This window comes from Mesocricetus auratus, unplaced genomic scaffold (genome assembly GCF_017639785.1).
Source record: "Mesocricetus auratus isolate SY011 unplaced genomic scaffold, BCM_Maur_2.0 Super-Scaffold_100676, whole genome shotgun sequence".
NCBI classification, from domain to species: domain Eukaryota; kingdom Metazoa; phylum Chordata; class Mammalia; order Rodentia; family Cricetidae; genus Mesocricetus; species Mesocricetus auratus.
The window spans coordinates 28979069-28999369 of record NW_024429266.1 but is presented as its reverse complement, the minus strand read 5'-3'; the positions used below and the strand labels follow the sequence as shown (position 1 = coordinate 28999369).

Here is a 20301-nt window from a genome sequence, read left to right as displayed (position 1 = left end):
CTTCTCTAAGCATCCCTCCAAGATTAGGCACATAGAAAGACAAACAACATTGGTATAGGAGATGGACATTTCAGTTTAAGAATTGTCCAACAAGGGTGCTCAGAGAGTATATTATAAACACTTTCAGAAACTATAAAATGACCTCAAGAGGCTGAATACTTCAGAAGCTCTTCTTATTTGCAGAGTAATAGAGCCAGAATGTTGTGCCACTGTGATCTAGGGAGTCTGGCTGGTCCTGTCTCATGCCGGCCACTAATCATCACCTCCCTGGTCCTCATTAGATTACTGAAGGATGCTAAATTATCAACTCCACTGCAGGGCGTTTCAGAAGTCACCAAGGATGTTCTTGGTGTGGACAGTCTGTTGCCTAATGACATGGATCGGGAGGGATATTAGAACTAACCCTGGGAGATATCAGGGCAGGCTAGAGTGAAACAATCTTTATTAAAGTTGGCCCCAGAGTCCACTCTTTCCTGACACCAGAGTTCTCCTCCAGCAATCTCAGCACTCTCTTTTGAGGTGAGGCTCTGTATATAAGCCTATTAACTAGGTGAAGGAGGCCAAGCTCGCCCTTGGCAGGGCATCACACTTTCACCCGATATGATTGTGAGATGAACTGGCTCTACTCTGGCCAAATACTACTCTTGAGATGGTGTTTGCATTGGTTTCTCTTTTCTTTCTATTAGAGGTGTCTTGGATGTGTTCTCTCTCTAATGAATTCCAGTGAAATGGGTTGACTCTTAAGACGAGGCAGTCCCTCATCTCCCATTGCCTCCTAAAGCAGCATGGTAAAAGACATTTGGAGCAGGAGGTCTATACCCCCTTGAAAACTGTGTAACTCACTGACCTACCCATCTTCTATTTGAAAATTATTTAGTTTTATTTCCTGTACACTAGTGTTTTGCCTGCATGTATGTTAGGCATCAGATCCCCTGGAACTGGAGATATAGACAGTTGTGAGCTGCCATGTGGGTGCTGGGAATTGAACTCAGGTCTTCTGAAAGAGCAGCCATAGCTTTTAACTGATAAGGTATTTCTCCAGCTCCCCTCCACCCCCACCTTCTTAGGGACTTTATTCATAGTTACCCATATCCTTTTTTCTTCTAGCCCACAAAAAAGTGAACAAAAGACCACTTGGTACAAGTAGTTTCTTCCATTTTATTTGTAGTCAATCAATACACAGAGAATCATTTTAGTGCAAATCAATATTCTGTGAGGCAGGGGTTTTCATTAAGATTTAGGAAAAGAGTTTTTAGGGGACAGAGTACTTAGAGAGTTCTCTGGGGAAGCCCCTACTTAAAAACGTGCCTGCCTTCTTCTAGCTCTTTAAATAAACAAAATGTTGGCCATTATCTTTTGGAATTAAACTTAATGGAGCTGTTAGAGGCTCAGAAATTCCAGGGTGCCAGTGGGGTAAGCTGGGAAGTGAGGGGCTTGGGTTTCATTCTCTGGCCATGGTTTATGATTATGAAGGCATAATAGTTACATTAGAGGGATTAGAGTGTTATACTCCATGCATCTGAAAGGCCAATTGGAGCTTTCGCTTACAGGAAAACCAAGAAAATAGCCACAAGCAAAGCCAGAAAACTGAAGAGTTTCAACAAAGTTTCAAAGGAAGATGGGGATTCTTGTACAATTCGAGTTTTGGTGACTTTCACTGCCCGGTCCCACTGGGTCAAGATGGCATTTCTGGCTCCTTCCCATTTTCCTGGACCAGTTAGGCGGAAATGGTAAGGGGTACATGGGCCAAAGAAGATGCTCAGAGCCAGGCGTGGGTCGGTCAGGAGCATGGCCCGCAGATCTGGTTTTGCCTTGATAGAGGTCAGGAGGTCATCGATGTATGTTATATAATCTGATTGCAAAGCCTTGCAGTAGCACAAGCCAAACCTTTTCAATAGGAAGAATGGGAAGAAAAGGAATGATAGTCACAATGATAGTAACCCTACAACAAGGAAATGGAATCTTTGTCCAAAGCAAACACTGTCACAAGATTGGGAACCACCTGATGTATTCTTCCTTTATTTCCATGGGCATCTAAAATGGCCTCTTCCTATTTCTTTTGTTAACTTCTTTGGGACAGGGTCTCAAACTGTTGCCCAGGCTGGTCTCTTACTCATGGCAATCTTCCTGTCTCAACTTCCCTAGTGTTGAGATCACAGTCACGAGTTACCATACTTGGGTTCATTCTTTCTTAAAACTCAGTTGTTTCTTCATTTGTATAATATGATGATCCACAAAATTCCACAGAGTGAAATTCTCATACCTCTAATATTAGTCCTTAGACTCACTGTCTTAACTTTTTGTGGCAGGAAGATTCTACATTATCCAAGAGTTCTAATTATTTATCCATTATACTGGTGTCCTATAATGTGGCAAGACCATATTCTAGACTGAGAATAAAGACAAAACACCAGGGCTGGAGAGATAGATTTATAGCAAAGAGTTCTAAGGAGTACAGCCTACAATCTACACATCCAGAGATGCTAGGATACAAGGAGGACCCTAAGAGAGACATACATGGTCCTCTAGAGAAGGGGAAAGGGACAAGATCTCCTGAACTAATTGGGAGCATGGGGGGGAGGGGAGAGGGAGTTAGAAGAAAGAGAAAGGGAGAAGATGAAGGGAGAGGAGGACATGAGACAGCAGGAAAATGAGTTAGGGGAAGAATAGAGGAGAGCAAGAAAAGAGATACCATAATAGAGGGAGCCATTATAGGTTTGAAGAGAAATATGGCACCGGGGAAATGTCCAGAGATCTACAAGGATGACCCTAACTAACAATCAAGCCATAGTGGAGAGGTTACCTTAAATGCCCTTCTCCGATAATGACATTGATGACTACCTTATATTTCATCCTAGAGCCTTTCTCCAGTAGCTGATGGAAGCAGAAGGAGATACCCTCAGATAAACACTGAGCTGAACTCTGGAATCCAGTTGCGGATAGAGAGGAGTGATGAGGAAAGGGGTCAAGACTAGGCTGGAGAAACCCACAGAAACAGCTGACCTGAACAAGAGGGAGCTCATTGACCCCAGACTGACAGCTGGGAAACCAGATTAGGACTGTTCCAGAACCTCTGAATGAGGGTATTCCTTCTGGTTAATCTATGGGGCCTCTGGTAGTGGATCAATATTTATTCCTAGTACATGAATGGATTTTTGGAGCCTACTCCACACAGAGGGATATTCTCTCAGCCTAGACGCATCGGGGAGGGTCTAGGCTCTGCTCCAAATGATATGACAGACTTTGAAGATCCCCCATGAAAGGCCTCACCCTCCCTGGGGAACAGAAAGGAGATAGGATAGGGGGTCAGTGGGGGACAGGAGAGGAGTGGAGGGAAAGAGAACTGGGATTACATGTAAAACAAGCTTGTTTCTAATTTAAATAAAAAAAGGAAAAAAAGAAAAATAGTAAAGAGTTCTTACTGTTCTTGTAGAGGACATATGTTTCATTCCAGCACCCACATGGGGGCTCATAACTGCCTGTAACTCTAGTTCCAGGGATTGGATGCTCTCTTGTGGCCTCTGAAGGCCTCTACATGCCAGAGATGCAGGCGCACACATACACAGACACCCAATCCACATTTTAGAGAAGAAACATCTATAGTGATTTTGTCGTTTTGGACATTAATGCTTAGACAAAGCTATAGCAACATTTGAAATATGAGAACATGTGACTGATAAAAGTCAGTTATTAACATGGAGAAATAAAATGAGCCCCATTTTTAATCTTAAACTGGCCATAGTTGCTGGCTTCAGACTTGCAACAGTACTCCTGCCAAAACCTCTCAAGCACTGAGGTTATAGGTATAAACCAATTAATTTGACTAATTTCTTGGTGTGTGTATGCACATATGTGAATTTTCATACGTGTGTGACTGCATTTGTACATATAGGTGCATATGTTCTTGTGTATATATATGTGTGTAGAGGCAAGAAGACAACCTGGGGTGTTGTTCCTCAGGCCCTTTTTTTGAAAACAGAGCCTTTTTGTAAATTTTTAAGTATGCTAGGCTGGGCAGTTAGTGAGCCTCTTCAGCACTTGGATTGCAAGCATTTGCTGGTACAGATGGCTTTTCTTTAGTGTATTCTGGGGACCAAACTCAGGTCTTTTTTTTTTAAACGAGACAGGGTTTCTCTGTATTGTTTTGGAGGCTATCGGTCCAGCCTGGCCTCGAACTCACAGAGATCCACCTGCCTCTGCCTCCCAAGTGCTGGGATTAAAGGCATGCGCCACCACCGCCCGGCTCCAAACTCAGGTCTTGATGCTCACAAAGCAGTTTACAAATGTAGTTATCCTCCTAACTCATTTTAAGAAATGCTTCCCTCTTTAAAAAATTCTCCATGGAACCCTTTAGATTTTTGAAGTGAAGATTTGCTTGACAGACAGTGAAACAGGTATTTTTGCTTCTTGGGACCCATAGTGGATGATGGCCATGGGTGTCTTCTTTGTTGCCTGCATCCCTTCCATTCCCTCTGGCTCTTGAGTAGGCATGAAGAGCAGAGCATAAGCAGAATAAGCAACAGCCACCTCTGAAGAAGGCCCACTGGAAATGCTAACAGCTTTCAGGACTATTACAGAGCTTCTGTGTCTACTACAGGGTGTTTCTATGGTAACACAAAGGCAGCCATTGACAATGCACAATGAATGAGCCTGGCTGCATTGCAACGAAACTATGTGCAGTCACCTTGGTTTAAATTTTATCTAACAAAATTGCAAAATTTTTTATCTTCAACAACTATTTGAAAATGAAAATGAAAAACTAGGTCAGTGGGTCTGTCCCAAAGAGCAAGGTCAACTGACTCTTGCTTTAGAGTAACAACTTGTATGAAAAAATAAAACCAGTAGAGACCTCTTGAATGAATGAATGAACAGATATTCCCAGGAAACATATGCTCTGCCTGCTGACTGTGGATAAAGCATGAGATAACGTGCCTGGTGTGAGAAGTTTCTTTACATAGGTCTAGATGTATACTAGGATACTAGATGATTCTGGGAATTTAAAGATGACTCAGTTTAACCTTTTGCCTCCTCCCTCCATTTTTCTTCAGTCTCAAACACCTTTCTTTGCAGTGTAAAGCTCATCTCCACTTAACTCTTTCACCAACTGTACTGCCATTCATAAAGGACACTCACCCGTTATGCTTGTTTTTCTTCCTTTCATTAACTTCTGTCATCATGACACTTGGTGGCGGTACTGTAGTTGCACCTATAAAATAAACATATGATAGTGCAATTTAGCTTTAACTCTGTGTTTTGACCGAGGGATATGGCTGCTTTCTCATTGCTTATCTTTCATCTTTCTGGTACCCAACTATTTACCTGCCCTTCTGTAAAAGTGTCACCTGCCTGAGCTGCCTGGTGCTGTTTTCTTGGCATCAATACTGCTGACTGACAAGATGAATGTTTGGCCATCTCAATAACTACTTAATGTGACAGAATCTCAAACCTGGTTTGATTCAATGATACCATGTAATTGATTGAACCTTTCATTTTGTCTGAATCAGTTGATTCAGTCAAAATAATAAGGAGGCACATGTCTTTTTAATCCCTGATTCATCATTTGTGCTGGGGTGACATAAGTTACTATGGCAGAATAATTCTTATTGAATGGATTTCATTTTTAATTTCCAGTATTAAAGTTCACATAGCAAACAACTTAATAGATGTGTCCAGCTATTTCTCACACAGTTACCTTTTAGGACCTGAACGACCCATCGAGCTTGTGTTTCTCCTGTGGGTACCATGGAGCCCAGGGGTTTGATGAGGCCAATCACAGCCAAAGTTGGTTTTGGCAGATGTGCAGGGAAGATGTACTTGTACAGTGATGCCTGGCCATCCTCAACTTTCACTATAGATTCATCGAGGAAGGGGAAAGCAAAGGTGTATCCAGTGGCAAAGACGATGATGTCAATAGGCTCTTCCTTTGGGGTGTTGTTAAACACGACAGAGTTTTCCTTCACCTCCTTGATGCTTGACTTGATCAACACTTTCCCAGTGATGATACGGCCTGGGAGCTCGTCATTTAGCACGGGCTCTCTCATCTGAGTCCTAAACAAAAACATGAGCAGAGAGCTCTGCAGATCAACAGTGGAGCCAGTACCCTCTTTACTCTCCTCTTGGCTAGACCAGAGCTTCCAGTCTTTGGAGGGGATGGACCACATCCAGGAGTTAAGAAATGTGTTTATCACTCACTAGAGTTTGAAAGCTGAGGAGGTGGCCAGAGTCTTCTGCAGCCTCTCTGCCTCTTGCTGATTTTCAGCATTCAGCTACTGCTATCACTCTAGAGACAACAGAATGCTGAAGGACCACAAGGGAAACTGGGAAGCCCATATCTGGCATGGATTTCTGTCCCTCTATTTAGTTTCCACTCCTCATAGAAAATATTTGTGTAAAGAAATCACCGTCATGTGCCAAGGGAGCACAAACAGCATCATATTTTTCTCATATACTCCTTTCTCAACAGAGAAAAATATTTTTGTTGAGTTGCTTTGCTATGAGTTGAATGTTTTTATGAATTGTGGTGAATCCACAGAAAGAGATAGCAAGATGGAAACTGTAAGAGATTAGGAGTCAGTGAGAATAGTTTCTTTTATAGCGTGTACTTAACAGAGCTTGGGCAAGTCAAATGGTCCTTAGGGACTTTCCTCTGTTCATTTGAAAAGTACAGATACTGACACTGGGTAGAGTAAAAAAGCATATGAAAAAGTTGTATGTGGGGATTTTGGAGATGGAAAAGGGCTGACTACATCAAAGAGGTCCAGCTGAGGCATTCAACCTTGTAGACTGAATAACTTTTGTGTTTTTGGCCTTTCCACCAGTAGACAGCCATTGTTGCACTAGCAGGACCACAGGCTGTAAGCTACTCAAATAAATCTCCATAAATACAAATGAATGAAAAAATCTATCAGTTCTGTTCCTCTAGGAAACCCTAATACAAGTCTAAACTTAATGAATGATAAAGTTCACTTGGTTCTTTCTACTGGGAAAAGCTACAGGTTTTAATTAAAGGTTAGACTGAAATAAAAATGGTCACAAAGGCAACAAGACACTGTTACTACAGAGATGCCTTAGAGTGACTGTTAGATTCATCTCCCACCCCCACAAGTGAAACAATCCAAGTTGCTTTTGTCAACAGTCACAGCCAGATTATTATCTTCTGTCTGCTGCATTTGAGGCAGCCTCTTACTAAATGAGCTACTAGAATTTTCTGTCTTAGTTTTCCCACACTAATAAAGAGAATATAATAATATTTACCTTGAGGAGTTGTTGGCAAAGTGGAATACAGAAACCTGCCTACTGAGCACTTGCTAGTTCACTCCTATTAGTGAGTAAACTTGGTTTTTGGTTTTGTTTTGTTTTTAGTACCTTTTTGTTTATTGTAGCATTACTTACATTAACCGTGTCCTGGCAATAACTTAAATTTCCAAGAAAAAAGTTACTAAACAAAGAAAATGTGATTTATGCATACAATGGGGTATTATTTTTCTATAATCATAAGGAAATCCTCCAATAAGTCAGTCAGAGAAGGGTAAGCACTACATGTTACCACTTATATGAAGCATCTAAAACAACTCATCCAAGCAGAGAACAGAACATTGCCAGCAGGTGGAGAGAGGAGGACTGGAAATTACTGCCCCCGTGGTGTCATTTCTCTGTTATACGAGAGAAACACATTCTAGAGATTTGTCAGTGAAGGGTGTTGTTATGCTTTGTTTTTGGGATTGTAATTACAACATCTCTCCCTTCCCTTTCTTCACTCCAAAACCCCCCTCACACCCCTCCCACTCTCCATCAAATTCATGGCCTCTTTTTTCACTAACTGCTATCACATACCTGTATGTATATGTAAATGTATGTGTTTATACATAATAGTCTTTTTAAAAATGTGTTTACTGTATTTTTTATTTATTTTACATCCCAACTGCAGTTTCCCTTCACTTCACTCCTCCAGGCCCTCCCCCTCCCCTCCTCTGCTTCCACTCCCCAATCTACTCCTCTGTTTATGGAGTAAACTTGTATGAAGTCTTTTTTTTTCTTTTTTAGTATTCAACTTTCTCACTGCTATTGGAATGGTCAACACTTCCTCTTCTTAGTACCCTCTGTCAGATATACTTACTTGTCTTCAGGAGCCACACCGTAATTCACATGATTGAACCAGCTGTTCATCTTTTTTGATATCAGCCAACTCACAATTGGAGTTGGAAGTAAATTTCTGAACATGTTCTGAAATCGTGTCATGAATATCATGTCCCATGGGTAACCTGAATCAAAGACTCGGCTGATCACCCATGCCCCTCCGGTGGTGCTGAGGAACACCTAGAATCAACCAGAGTTTCAGGGGATGAACACTGAAAATGCATCTGTTACTGTGAAGATACATGACTGATAAGATAGTCTTGGTTCTTGTAATAGTATCAATATTCAGAGTATAAAAACACCAAGGGTGTATATTATACTCACTGTTAACCAGGCTTGAGAGGCTTGAGAGACAATATCAACTTACAGAGAGCTCTAAGTTTCATATGAGAAGGCAAGCAGACATTTGGTTGTAATTTTATGTACTCACTGGAGGTGTCAGCAATAAGAACAGGGCATGGTAGGAATTGGGAGTTGTCTACAAAGGTGGTATCAATACAAGCACTAGCTTGACTGGCAGTCCAAGTCATTAGGGTATTAATTTGGGTGTTTGTTTTCTTCCCCTCTCTCTCCCTCCTTCCCGTCCTCCCTCCTTTCTCTTTGTCTTTTTTTCCCAGCCATATTTTTTGTTTGACCATTTTAATTTATCAGCTAGCTGATTAAGCTAAGAAAATAGTGTTTTGATATACATACAGTAAGTAATTTTCTGGATAACTGTTCAGAAAGCAAAACATTTTTGGCTGCCCAATCTGTTGTTTGCTGATACAACAGACTGAACAAATGGCATTTTCTCCAATCTAAGTGAGGAAGGAAGGCCACAGCTAATGTTATTTTTGTTTAACTTTATAACATCATGGACCAGTGGACACAGTCCTGGAAATGTGATAAGAGCCTGACTGATGCTGCCTCTTTTCATGGTATAGAATAGTAGACACCAATTCTGCTGGAAAACAAGGGGGAGGTAATTTCTTTGTTGCTTCAAAAATGACAAGATAAATGTCAAAGCATGTTTTCCTTTTGATTACAGGAATTTCCAGATAATTACAGAAATAGATTCAATGTTACCACAGGTGGAGATCATAGTGGTTCAATCCATTCTAAGTTTTGTTTTCAGAAGTTCCTTTCATTTTCTTCAGGACAATGTAACCAAGTCTCTTCAAATCAATTAACCAGTGCTTTAGTGAATGAACCATCCATCCATTCCTTTGTCTAAATTAACATGGGGGGGAATCTCAAAGTCACATGCCCTCGATATTCTTTCTTTATGAGTTTTTCATTTATTTATCCTGCATCTGTTTCCCATATAACTTCATGCTCCAAGAGAGTGGATCTTGATTTTGTTGGTTTGGGTCCTATAAAGTGTTTGACACATCCTGAATAGGGAAAACTCACTATGTACCAAATGTAAATGTATTTTACAATATAAAAGAATGTAAATGTATTTTACAATATAAAAGAAAGATCACTGAAGTAGGAGGGAGACGGTATGGCAAAGAGGAAATAAAGACAAGGAAGTGGAAAGGTCAAAATCAGCCCTTCAGTAAGAATATACAGATTTGAACCAGATTATGGAGTGCTCTCCATAATCATGACATTTATTATAATGTAAAACAGTTTGACTGAGACATATATGTTAAGGTGAAGGTTTCATTAGGTAACAATGAGAGGGGTACCTTTATTTGCTCTAGGATGAGGGGCTAGTGCATCTACAATTTATTATTTCTTTCAGAAAAGGTGAGTTACTAGGTTTCCAAACTGAGAATGTCATGTGAAGGCAGATGTATGCAGGTTGGTTTCTGTTGTCAAGTTGACACAATCTAGAGGCATCTGAGAAGAGAGAACCTCAACTGAAGACCTGCCTCAATCAGAATGGCCTGTCTTGACTGATGATCAATGTGGGAGGTCCCAGCCCATTGTGGGCAGCAGCAGTCCTGGACAGGCAGGCCTAGGTTGTATAAGAAAGCTAGTTGAGCATGAATCAGAGCAATTCAGGAAGCAGTGTCCCTATGTGGTGTCTGCCTTGACTTCCTTTGCTGACCTGGAAGCATAAGCCAAATGACCCTTTCTCCCCTAAAATTGCTTTTAATCATCAGAAAGCAAACTATCACAGTGGTTATTCAGAGGATTCATTTGTTGATAATTTGGAGTCTGCATGGTTTGTTATGAGTGGGAGAGAGGACTGTGGGTGGGGCGGTCAGGATGAAGGGCAGAGTTTCATCGACTTTGGCTTGGGTTTGAGGACTGCCTTTAATAGCAGGTAGTGGCATGACTTTAGGCTTAGTATTTCTCTAATTCTTGGTTTAGTGGTCTGTAATCAGAGGTATGAACAATATCTATCTCAGTGGCTTGTCTTGGTCACTGCAGCCATGGATCAAGAAGAATCTAGTACAGAATTTGGTAATGAGTAATCCAGATAAATATGAACTGTCTCTCCATTTTTGTTAGGAGACAAGGAAGCAGGCTCAGTATGAGGTGGTAGGGGCCTGGGAGAGCAATGACTAAAGAAAGAGAAGGTAAATGAGAGCTGTTAGCAAGAAATCGTTGCCAGGGTTGAGGGACCCATGGGACTGAGTGAAGAAACATGTGTCTTGTAGCTCTGGTTAGAAGCTAAGAAAAGTGACAAAATTAAGTGTTAGAGAGGTTAGCTTTGGAGAGAAGGTGGCCACGGGGATTCACAGTAGAGTATGCGATCCTCAGCATAAGCACTTAGCTGGGCTTGATGATACATGCCTTTAATTATAGAACTAGAGTGAAAAGGAGAATGGGAGTTCAAGGCCATTGTCATCTAGACAGCATGCTCCAGGGTAGCCTGAACTACATGAAACCTTGCCTTCAAACAAACCAAAAGTCCTTCAAAAATCTGCTGTTAGCTGAATCTGGTAGCTTAAGTCAGCACTCTGGAGGCAGAAGCAGGAGGATTATTACAATTTCAAGGTGAGCCTGATCTACACGTTGAGTTTTAGGTCCACTAGGGTGACATAGTAAGACCCTATCTCAAACAAAAAAGTTTTCTGTTGGGCATTTTTAGTCTTTTGACATTCATTACAAGCACTGTTTGGTGAGTCATACATGTTAAGATGAAGGTTTCATTAGGTAACATCGACAGGGATACCTTTTTTGCTAAGTGGCTGGCCTCCACGGCAATATCTGTGCCAGAATTTCCCATCCCGACCACAAGAACTCGCTTGTCCTTAAATATGTCTGGATGTTTATACTGTCGGCTGTGGAAGTACTGTCCTTTAAAATTTTTTATGCCTACAGAGAAAACAAAAGCACATAGAGAACTTACAAAATTGGTAAACGAACCATAAATATTTTTCCCTACATAATACCTTGAAAGATGATTTAGGCTGCTTTTTATTAATACTAGGGTACTCTTGTTTGAGAAAACTTGGAATACAAATATACAACTTTACAAAATGTTATCTGGAAATTATTTGATCAACCACTTATGTGATTATGGGCAAAGGGGTTAATTATCTCACTAGACAGGGTTCTCATTTTATTACTAAATGATTAAGCACTAAGCTGAAACACTGTGGCATAAGACATACTGCACAAAGGTGTGAGGTATTGTCACCACACCAAGGAAGATGGATGTCCATGGGAGGGTGATGTTCTAGTTGGCAGGTGATTTATATTGTGTAGCTTTTCATAAACAGGAGCCAGAGCAGAGAATCACTGATTTAATTCATCAGACTTTCTGGGAACACTGGCTGTGTGCCAGGCATTGTACTAGATGAGGATATGGGGGGATAAGACCAATGAACCATGGTCCCCATTCACAGAGGTTCTCATAAAATGGAGATGTTTGCAGACAGTCCACAGTTCAGGTTAAGTTTGCTGAGTCAGAGTTAACTCAGAGAAAAAAGGGTTGTTTGTGTGACACCAGGACATCTCCTGGGCTCATAGATAGTGCAGGCATTTGGTGCCAAATCCCACTGAGAAATCCAATGCAAACAGAAAGCTTTTGGAAAATCCTCTCAAGGCCGAGTTACACAATCAGAAGTATACCTGCTCAAATAGAGACCTAGATTATCACTGCAGAACAATGATAAGACACCTAGGCTCTCAGGACAAACACATGTGACTGCAGGAAGTGGTTTGTTAAGATCAGGTGACTCTGCAGTGCACACTGAATCATTGGCACTCTGGCACGAATCCTGGTCAAAACTTAACCACAATTAAGATCACTTAGTATTTGGTACAGATTTTTGACCATATTCAAGCATTAACTCAGTTTAGGAACTCCATATATTTCAGAGATCTTTCAGGAAAGGACAACTGGAAAAATCCAAGATGGACCATAGCATTGTCTCTAGACCTATAAGTTACCATAGAATATCCCTGACTAAGCCTGTTTGGGTTATACATATGGACAAGTATGAGACTACATGAGTCTCCAATGGATCAATACCTTTCCCTCTTACCTCACAGGATGACAGAGTAAGAAGTTACAATAGGTAAATATGACTGTTAACAAATGCCAAAATGCGTATAACTAAAGAAATAAAACTACTTATTTTGGGGGAATGCTACACTAATTCTAACTATGATACTCATTATTTTTATAGACTCTTGAGAACTACCCCTCCTCCCCATTTTGGAATTGCTTTTGGAACCTGTGCTAAATTTTTGGATATATTCACTGAATTTAAATTTTTGTCCTTGTTCACAACCACCCCAAAGCAGGGAGGAGACAGCAGAGCTAAGAAGTCTCCATTTAAAGTCAGAATCAGAGTCTTGGAGCTCAGAGCCTCTTTGAGAGTCATAGAGCTAAGTGTTTCAAATGGGTAGTACCTGATGAGGATGCCATCAAGGGCTGCAGCCTGTGTGCAGCCCTCTTCACCTGATTTATGATACACGCATTTGGGCAAAGTGAACTAACTCCCTCAATTTATCAGCAACTCCCCACCCCTGGAGGCTTTGAAAGGTGAGGGAAGAGGCAAAACCGTTATGTGGTGAGCCATGGGTTTAGCTTGTGCTTTTCAGATTGGCAGCTCATCCAGTTCAAACCGAGCACAGGGGCTTTCAAGCATTCATAGTCTTCTCGATTCCAACCAAATATAGAAACACAGGAGTCTCTGAGTTTGGAGTACTGGTATTACTCTAGGTGTTATGTAGGTTGAGTCCTATACCAAACCAGTAAAAACTCTATTCATGTCTTTCATACTAGTTACATGCTGTATTCACTTCTGTGTTGTAAGCACTGTGTAATGTATTGAGAGGACTGAGTACATTTTTTTCTATACTATGGAACTTCCTGGGTTCTTGAGGGTGATCCTATATACCAGGAGCTCCTTTAGAGAGATTTGAGCGGCTGACTGACTTTTCAAGGCTTTGATCTGCAGGCAAGAATGCCAAGTGTTATGTTGCCTTAAGGACTGATGAGAGTCTGTTACTGAATGTGTTCAGGTAGAAGCTTGGAGATCTTTGCTTATTTGTGTGTGTGTGTGTGTGTGTGTGTGTGTGTGTGTGTGTGTGTGTATGTGTGCCCACATGCTCATGCATATGTGTGTACACTTGGGTGATATCACATATGCACAGAAAGCACCTTTCACGGCTGAGCCATCTTACTGGTCTATGCTTGAATTGCTCAGGGAAGCTTCCTACACTGGAAAGAGGTAGATCTACCTTGATTTTTCTTCAATTTAGCGATTCTGTTGTAGGGTAGTTTTCAGGTTCTACTTATTCTGATATGACCTGAGCTGAGTGAGTTCTGGGGTAGACCTGGGCTCACTGGAAGTAAGTATGATAGTGTAAGATGGATCTTGGGATCATTTCAGGTCATGTCAAGATGATCTGTAGAAAAATTTCCTTGTCTAACTTTTGAAAGCTTACTGCAGGTGAAATAAACTTTAAAGCCACTGAATTTTCTGTTTCCTTGAGTTGATATAGAACTGAAGTTTGGCACAGAGTAACGTGAGTTATGGTTACAAAAGCTAAGGAAAGGAACTGAGACCTGACAATGTCTTAACTTGTATGGTAAAACTGATTTCCCTTTTGACTATTGCTCCAGTGCCAGGAAGCTCTCATTTGCTCTCTGAAGGAGGCAAGCAAGAACAAACCAAGTTTCTCATTCCATTGTTCCAAGACTGCCTTTTGTGTTCTTTAGAACCAAATTTAGCAGTGAGCAGCAGCTGCTGCTGAGGTGAACAAGTTGTGTAAGCACCCCACATTTCCAAAGACTAAGTACTGCCTGTCACATGAGGAACATTGAACCATGGTGAAGCAGAAACCTGCTTAGTGTGTTATCTGCTATTCTCATCTGCATTCATAATTTGTTTGAAAGCCAAAAACTGTCTGGTTAGGAAAAGTTCTGCTTGGAAAAAAGTTGCTACATAAGAATTCATCCCGAGACCAACCACATATGAGGATGGGTCCCTTGAGACAATTCAAGGTAACTGGTAGGAACTTCTGTACCTGGAAAGGAATCCAGGGGCAAGTGAGGGTTAGTTAGAAAACCAGTGCAGACCATAACAGCGTCAAATGTGGCTGAGCTTTGCTTCCCGTCATGGAGAGTGACAACTTCCCACTGTCCAGAGATAGCAAAATCTGGGCGTTTTGTTACACTGCAGACTTTGGTCTGAAAAGAATCACAGACATGATTAGTAACTGTCAAGTTTTTTTTCCATAGCTACTGATACACTAGTGGACATTTCAAAAGGTCTGTAATAGAGATATCAAGAAGCATACATAATGAACAGAACCCTAGAATCCTAGTCAGGCTATCAAATCCAACATGGTATATTAGATAGAAAGATTTCAAGTTTGAAATAGGGAAAACCAAATAATCTATTTTTGTTTGTTTTTATTGAACTCACATATGCAAATGAGTATCAAGTTTTAATTCATTGATTGTGTTCTAGGGATCAAACCCAGGTCTTCAAATGTGACATGCTAGGTAAGCACTCTATTCCAAGCCCCAATCTTATAACCCATGCTTCTGATGAGGTTTGAAAATTGTTCTTTCTGTTGTATAACCTTGTCTTTCATAGAGAAATTTCTTTAACAACAGTCCCTTTAACAAAAGCAATGATTATATATCATTGAAAATAAGAATTTGATCAGTTATCTTAGCTCACAAAAAGTCTTAGAAAAAACACTGATGAAATTTATCCATACCTAGAAACGGACTGCTAACCTATGGCCTGAATTATTTGGGAGTATTCCAATGTACAAATAATCTATTTTTCTCATTGAATACACATATGCAAATGAGTATTGAGTTCTGATTTATTGATCGTGTGCTGGGAAGCAAACCTAGGTCTTTGTACATGGCATGCTAGCTAAGTACTCTACTTCCAATCCCAAGATGTTTATAAAACAATTAATACAGGTCGAACATCAAAGTAAAAATTGTTCACTAAAGTAAAAATTGTTCACTAACCAAGAGGCTTTGCTGTCTTTCTTTTTTAAAACACTCAGAGAAGTTGTGTTTCTTAAGTCCTTCCCACAGATGCTATTGTTTGCTTTATAATACTCAAAATGCCTTTGGGATTCTATATTTTTAATTCTGTCTTGTGAAAATGTCTCATTACTCATACCAGGTCACCATCTCATCCTTAGAGGCCAGGGTTATGTTACAGATGTGTGATAAGAGACAAGTCAAAGAAAACTTTCTGACTGCTAATTGATGTTCATATCTTACCTTGAACTGAATACATTTCAGAAGGTTGAACCGGCTTGCATACAGTTTGAGATATTCCAGGAATAGAGAATTTGGTACAAAGTTTGGGTAGTCTTCTGGGAATGGAAAATCTGCATAACAAGACATCTCCTTGCTACTGTTAGAAACCACAGACTTGTAAAGACTGGCCCTTCCTTCTTCAACATGTTCCTGTGTAAACAGTGCACAGACAATGAGCATGCATGCATGCATGCACACACATACACACACACACAATGGTTGTTAACATTTTTGAAATCTGAAACATTGGTTGAGTTTGAGCTAATCAAGATAATATGAATATGTGCTACCTGTCACTTTTAAAATAGGATTTGCATTTGGGAAGTGATGAACATTGGATCTCATTGTAAACTGCTTGATCATAGTCACTATTTCAGTCATGACATGGCACCAAATAAATCTGGGAGGAACTCATATCCTGCAGCATTGCAGCAAAGTATAGGAGATTATATAAACACACAGGCAAAATCCCAGACATAGGCTTGGATAAAGAAGAATTTCTAGGTACTTTAGTACTCTTGGAATGATACAGAGGAACAGAATTTGAATTATGAAGACTTTGCATACAAAACTCAGACTTTTGGATTTTTATAGGAAGTTCTTGGAAACATATAAGTGATTCATATGAAACTCTACTAAAGATGTATCAGCGATTATAGGATGTGAGGATGACAATAAAGGAAGCCAGGTAAGAACCTAAGACACAAATCTTCTTGATTGGTAATGAGGATCTGAACAGAGATAATGGCAGTTGGGACTGAGAGAGATGGAAGTAAGGCAAATCTCACAGGATTATGAGAGTAATTTGAGTTAGGAAGATGATAGATCAGAGTTTCAAGACTGGGCAACTGTGTGCATAGCCCTAACCAATTTCCTACCTCAATTTGTACTCAAGCAGTTAGTAGCAGTAATATATCACTTAACTCCTGCAAGACTGAGGGATACGTTTTAGTAATCTTTGACTATATGCTACCTTTGTCTTGTGGGTGGTATTATGGAGGACTATTGATTTCAAAGGGAAAGTCCTTAGTACTATAACACTATTTGTAATCACACACAATTTCTTTGTACAGAAATATAAGTAATTTTATTTTTATGAGTAAATGAAAACATGAACACAAGACTTTCGTACGGACAGACTAACTCTGTTCCCAGAAAGAATAAGAATCTAAGTATAAACCGGGCATTGGTGGCACATGCCTTCAATCCCAGCACTCAGGAGGCAGAGGTAAGTGGATCTCTGTGAGTTCAAGGCCAGCCTGGTCTACAGAATAAGTGCCAGGACACACTCCAAAGCAATATGAGAAACTCTGTCTCGAAAAACAAAAAAAAGTATCTAAGTATAAACAAAATGTACAGCAATCATAGAGAATATAATTAAATATGATTAAAAGCAAATATTACTGATTTAAATTAGCAGAATTGGTCTATATCAATTTATATGAGTTGATTGCAACCTGGTATGTGGTCCCACATCTGACAGCTGCCTGAAACAAGACTTGAACAACAATATCAATAGATCTGCTAATGCAGAAGGGAGAAATCTCAGGGTGTCCCATCCCAGACAAAGAACTACAGGCACTGATGACTGCGGAGAGAGAAAGGGATAAGACCCTTAACTGGTTAATCAATACAAAGTGATAAGTCACACTAAATGGACTCAATAGGTTGTATTGGTATACTTATGTATTTGTATTATATTTAGCAGTAATAAAAAAGGCTATCAATTTGAGAGGGAGTGAGGGAGGACATGGGAAGGGCTGGAGAAAGGAGAGAGATGGTATAGTGATGTAATTATATTTTAAAACTATAACACCCTTTGCTTCATTTTGGATAGCAGTTTTAAAGTAGAATACTTTGAACTTATACGGCTTTAAAGTCTTCCACTTCAGTCAACACACCTTTGTGACCTTTGTTTCTCTACTTAGAATGCTGCTAAGCAATACTTATGAATAGTCTACATTTACTTTATCCTAATGAGAAGGATATTATCGTCCATGGAATCCAAACTAGGTACATTGATAAGCAAGAAGCAAGCTTAATTGTCATAACCAAAACCTTGGATATTGGGTTGGGGTATATCAGTGTGAGAGTACTTGCTGATCATGCTTAAGGCCCTGGATTCCATCCTTAGTACCACAAGCAAAACAAAACACCCTTCGACATAAATGTAGCATCATATAGTCAAAGTGTGCCTGTAGTTGTTTAAGATGCATAACTGTTGTTACACACAAAATATTTTGTTCAGCTAAAAGTTACAAGTGTAGTAGTGATACTGTCTATGTGTACTTTTCAAATAAAAATACATCTTTTTCTAACTGTTACGTTTAATGGCATCTACTGAAATTAATTTTATAATTTCTAACTCAATATAAATTATTATATTTTGCACAGTTTTCACTTTCATTTTCTTATGCTTTTTTAAATTAAAAAGACCCAGTTGTTCTAAGTTTGGATAACACTGCTCTCTACAGTTACTTAAGAATTAAGGTTGCTATGAGATCTCACCAGCATGTAGACTCTGTTTCTGGGTGGGCCTGAGATTCTAGGTTTCTAGATGAGCTTATTCATACGATGTGTTTATGTGCTGCTGTGCCATGGACCACATTTAAGTAACAAGGCTTTACAAGAGCGCTACTCAATAGGAATGTGATAGAAGCTATATTTACAACTTCTTTTGAGTAGTCATACTTTAGGGGCAAGTGAAAGTTATTAAAAATATACTTTACCTAATTAAAAATATAAATATTATTTCAGCATGTAACCAACCTAAAATAATTAATGAAGTGATTTGTGTTATTTTATATATTAAGCTTTCAAAATTATCTCTCTATTATCTATCTCTGTATATCTATCTATCAGTTAAATTTTCTTAGTATTGTCTCTGCCAGTTGCCCTGATACTGTGAGATCCCATGCTTCCTGAGAATTGATGGGACCATTTAGGAGAAAAGTTTTGATTTTATAAAGAGAGAGGCAAGGTAGAGCTGGGCGATAGAGAAGAGGAAACTGCCTTCGTGTATCTAGGTTGATATAATAGGCTTAGAAATTCTCCCAGAACTAATCGAATTTAGAATTGAAAGTAAAGTGAACTAAAAATTCAGTTCTTTATTCATCCCAGCTACCACTGAAGTGCTTCCTAGCTGTGTGTGGATGGCAAGAGTGTGGGACGGTCTCTAAGGCTGCAGGTGAACATGGACAAACAGTGATGAGCTCTGAGCTCCAGGAGTAAGAACATAGCATGAGGAGCTAAAGTCCTGATGAGTGAGAACAAACTACCCAGAGAAGAAGCTGCACTATCAGAAGCAAAACATGATGGTAGACATTTGGGGATCAATTTGTGTAGTGCCCAAATTCTCTCAAGTTTCTCCGGCTTCCAGGATCTTCACTATTAATGCTAGTTCAGACAATTTTTAGTAAAGATAAATCACACACACACACACACACACACACACACACACAGAGAAAGAGAGAGAGAGAGAGTTCATGATTTCATGGCATGTTTACACACCAGGGAGTAATGAGGGCCCACTGAACTAAATAAGCCAAGCTACCCTGTATTTCATGAACTCTGATTGCAAGCGAACAAACAAAAAAGAGAGTGGGAGTGTAGAAGCCCTCTATTTTGCAAAACTTAGAAAATTCTTGGAAACGCAGAAGGAGAGCTTCCAGGAAACTCTGAAGCCTGTTGTGAAATAATGTACCACAGATGTTAGCCGCAGAGAGACCACTTAGCCCTTAGGGTGGAATCCACGGGGACCTCTGCTCCCTTCTCTCATTTCTCCCACCAATTGCTTCTCCTGCATAAACACCGAGTCTTGAGTATTGAGCACATGTGTAGTGAACACGTGTCCATGTTACCACCCGATGCTATTTGTGGGTCCTGGAGCAGCTTTTGCTTCAGTAACTCCCAGTCTACCCCAATGGTTCCCAGACCCTCTGGGTCTATCTCCAGACAACCCCTCCCTGCTTGCTGCAGTCAGTCCTGGGTGCCTCTGCTATTTGCCCTGGCACACAATGTGGGAGTACATGCTGCTGAGAATTGACAGGGGCCATTTAGGGGAACAGTTTAGTCCTCATGAAGTAAAAAAAAGTGAATGAAAACAATCATGGGGATAGGAGTTTTAGAGAAAGGGACAAGTTAAGAGAATGAACGGGAGGGTTTGGGGCTCCTGATCCACTTTAGTTCTGCAATACAGTGGGATTGGGGTGATTTGTGGGACCCTGCACATCTCAGGGTTTGCCTGACCTCTGAACTGTGAAACAGACTACAACTGCACAGCACGTCTCCACAGCACAGGGGCAGACTGCCTAGGTCCACATGTGAACCTCCTTGTTTCTACTGGGTGATCTTCGGAATTTTCTTAACTGCTCTCAGTTTCTCCATTCACATAGAGGGACAGAGGAATGCACCCCCCCTGGTCTAAATGGAAACGGTAGGGGCAAGCTACTTGAAACTGCACTGCTAAGCTTTTC

The 20301-nt window shown here is 40.3% G+C and overlaps 1 protein-coding gene across 1 annotated transcript in view; it reads right to left on the bottom strand.

Annotated features, from left to right (window-relative positions):
* Positions 1-1138: 1138 nt before the first annotated feature.
* Fmo1 (flavin containing dimethylaniline monoxygenase 1) overlaps positions 1139-20301 on the bottom strand; it is a 31824-nt gene continuing 12661 nt past the window's right edge. The window contains exons 3-9 of the mRNA XM_013114322.3: positions 15788-15976; positions 14560-14722; positions 11249-11391; positions 8117-8316; positions 5693-6048; positions 5134-5206; positions 1139-1887 (exon numbers count right to left, since the gene is read on the bottom strand). Of these exons, the coding sequence (XP_012969776.1) occupies positions 1545-1887; positions 5134-5206; positions 5693-6048; positions 8117-8316; positions 11249-11391; positions 14560-14722; positions 15788-15976 (1467 nt within the window). The 3' untranslated portion in view covers positions 1139-1544. The remainder of the gene's footprint in view (positions 1888-5133; positions 5207-5692; positions 6049-8116; positions 8317-11248; positions 11392-14559; positions 14723-15787; positions 15977-20301) is intronic.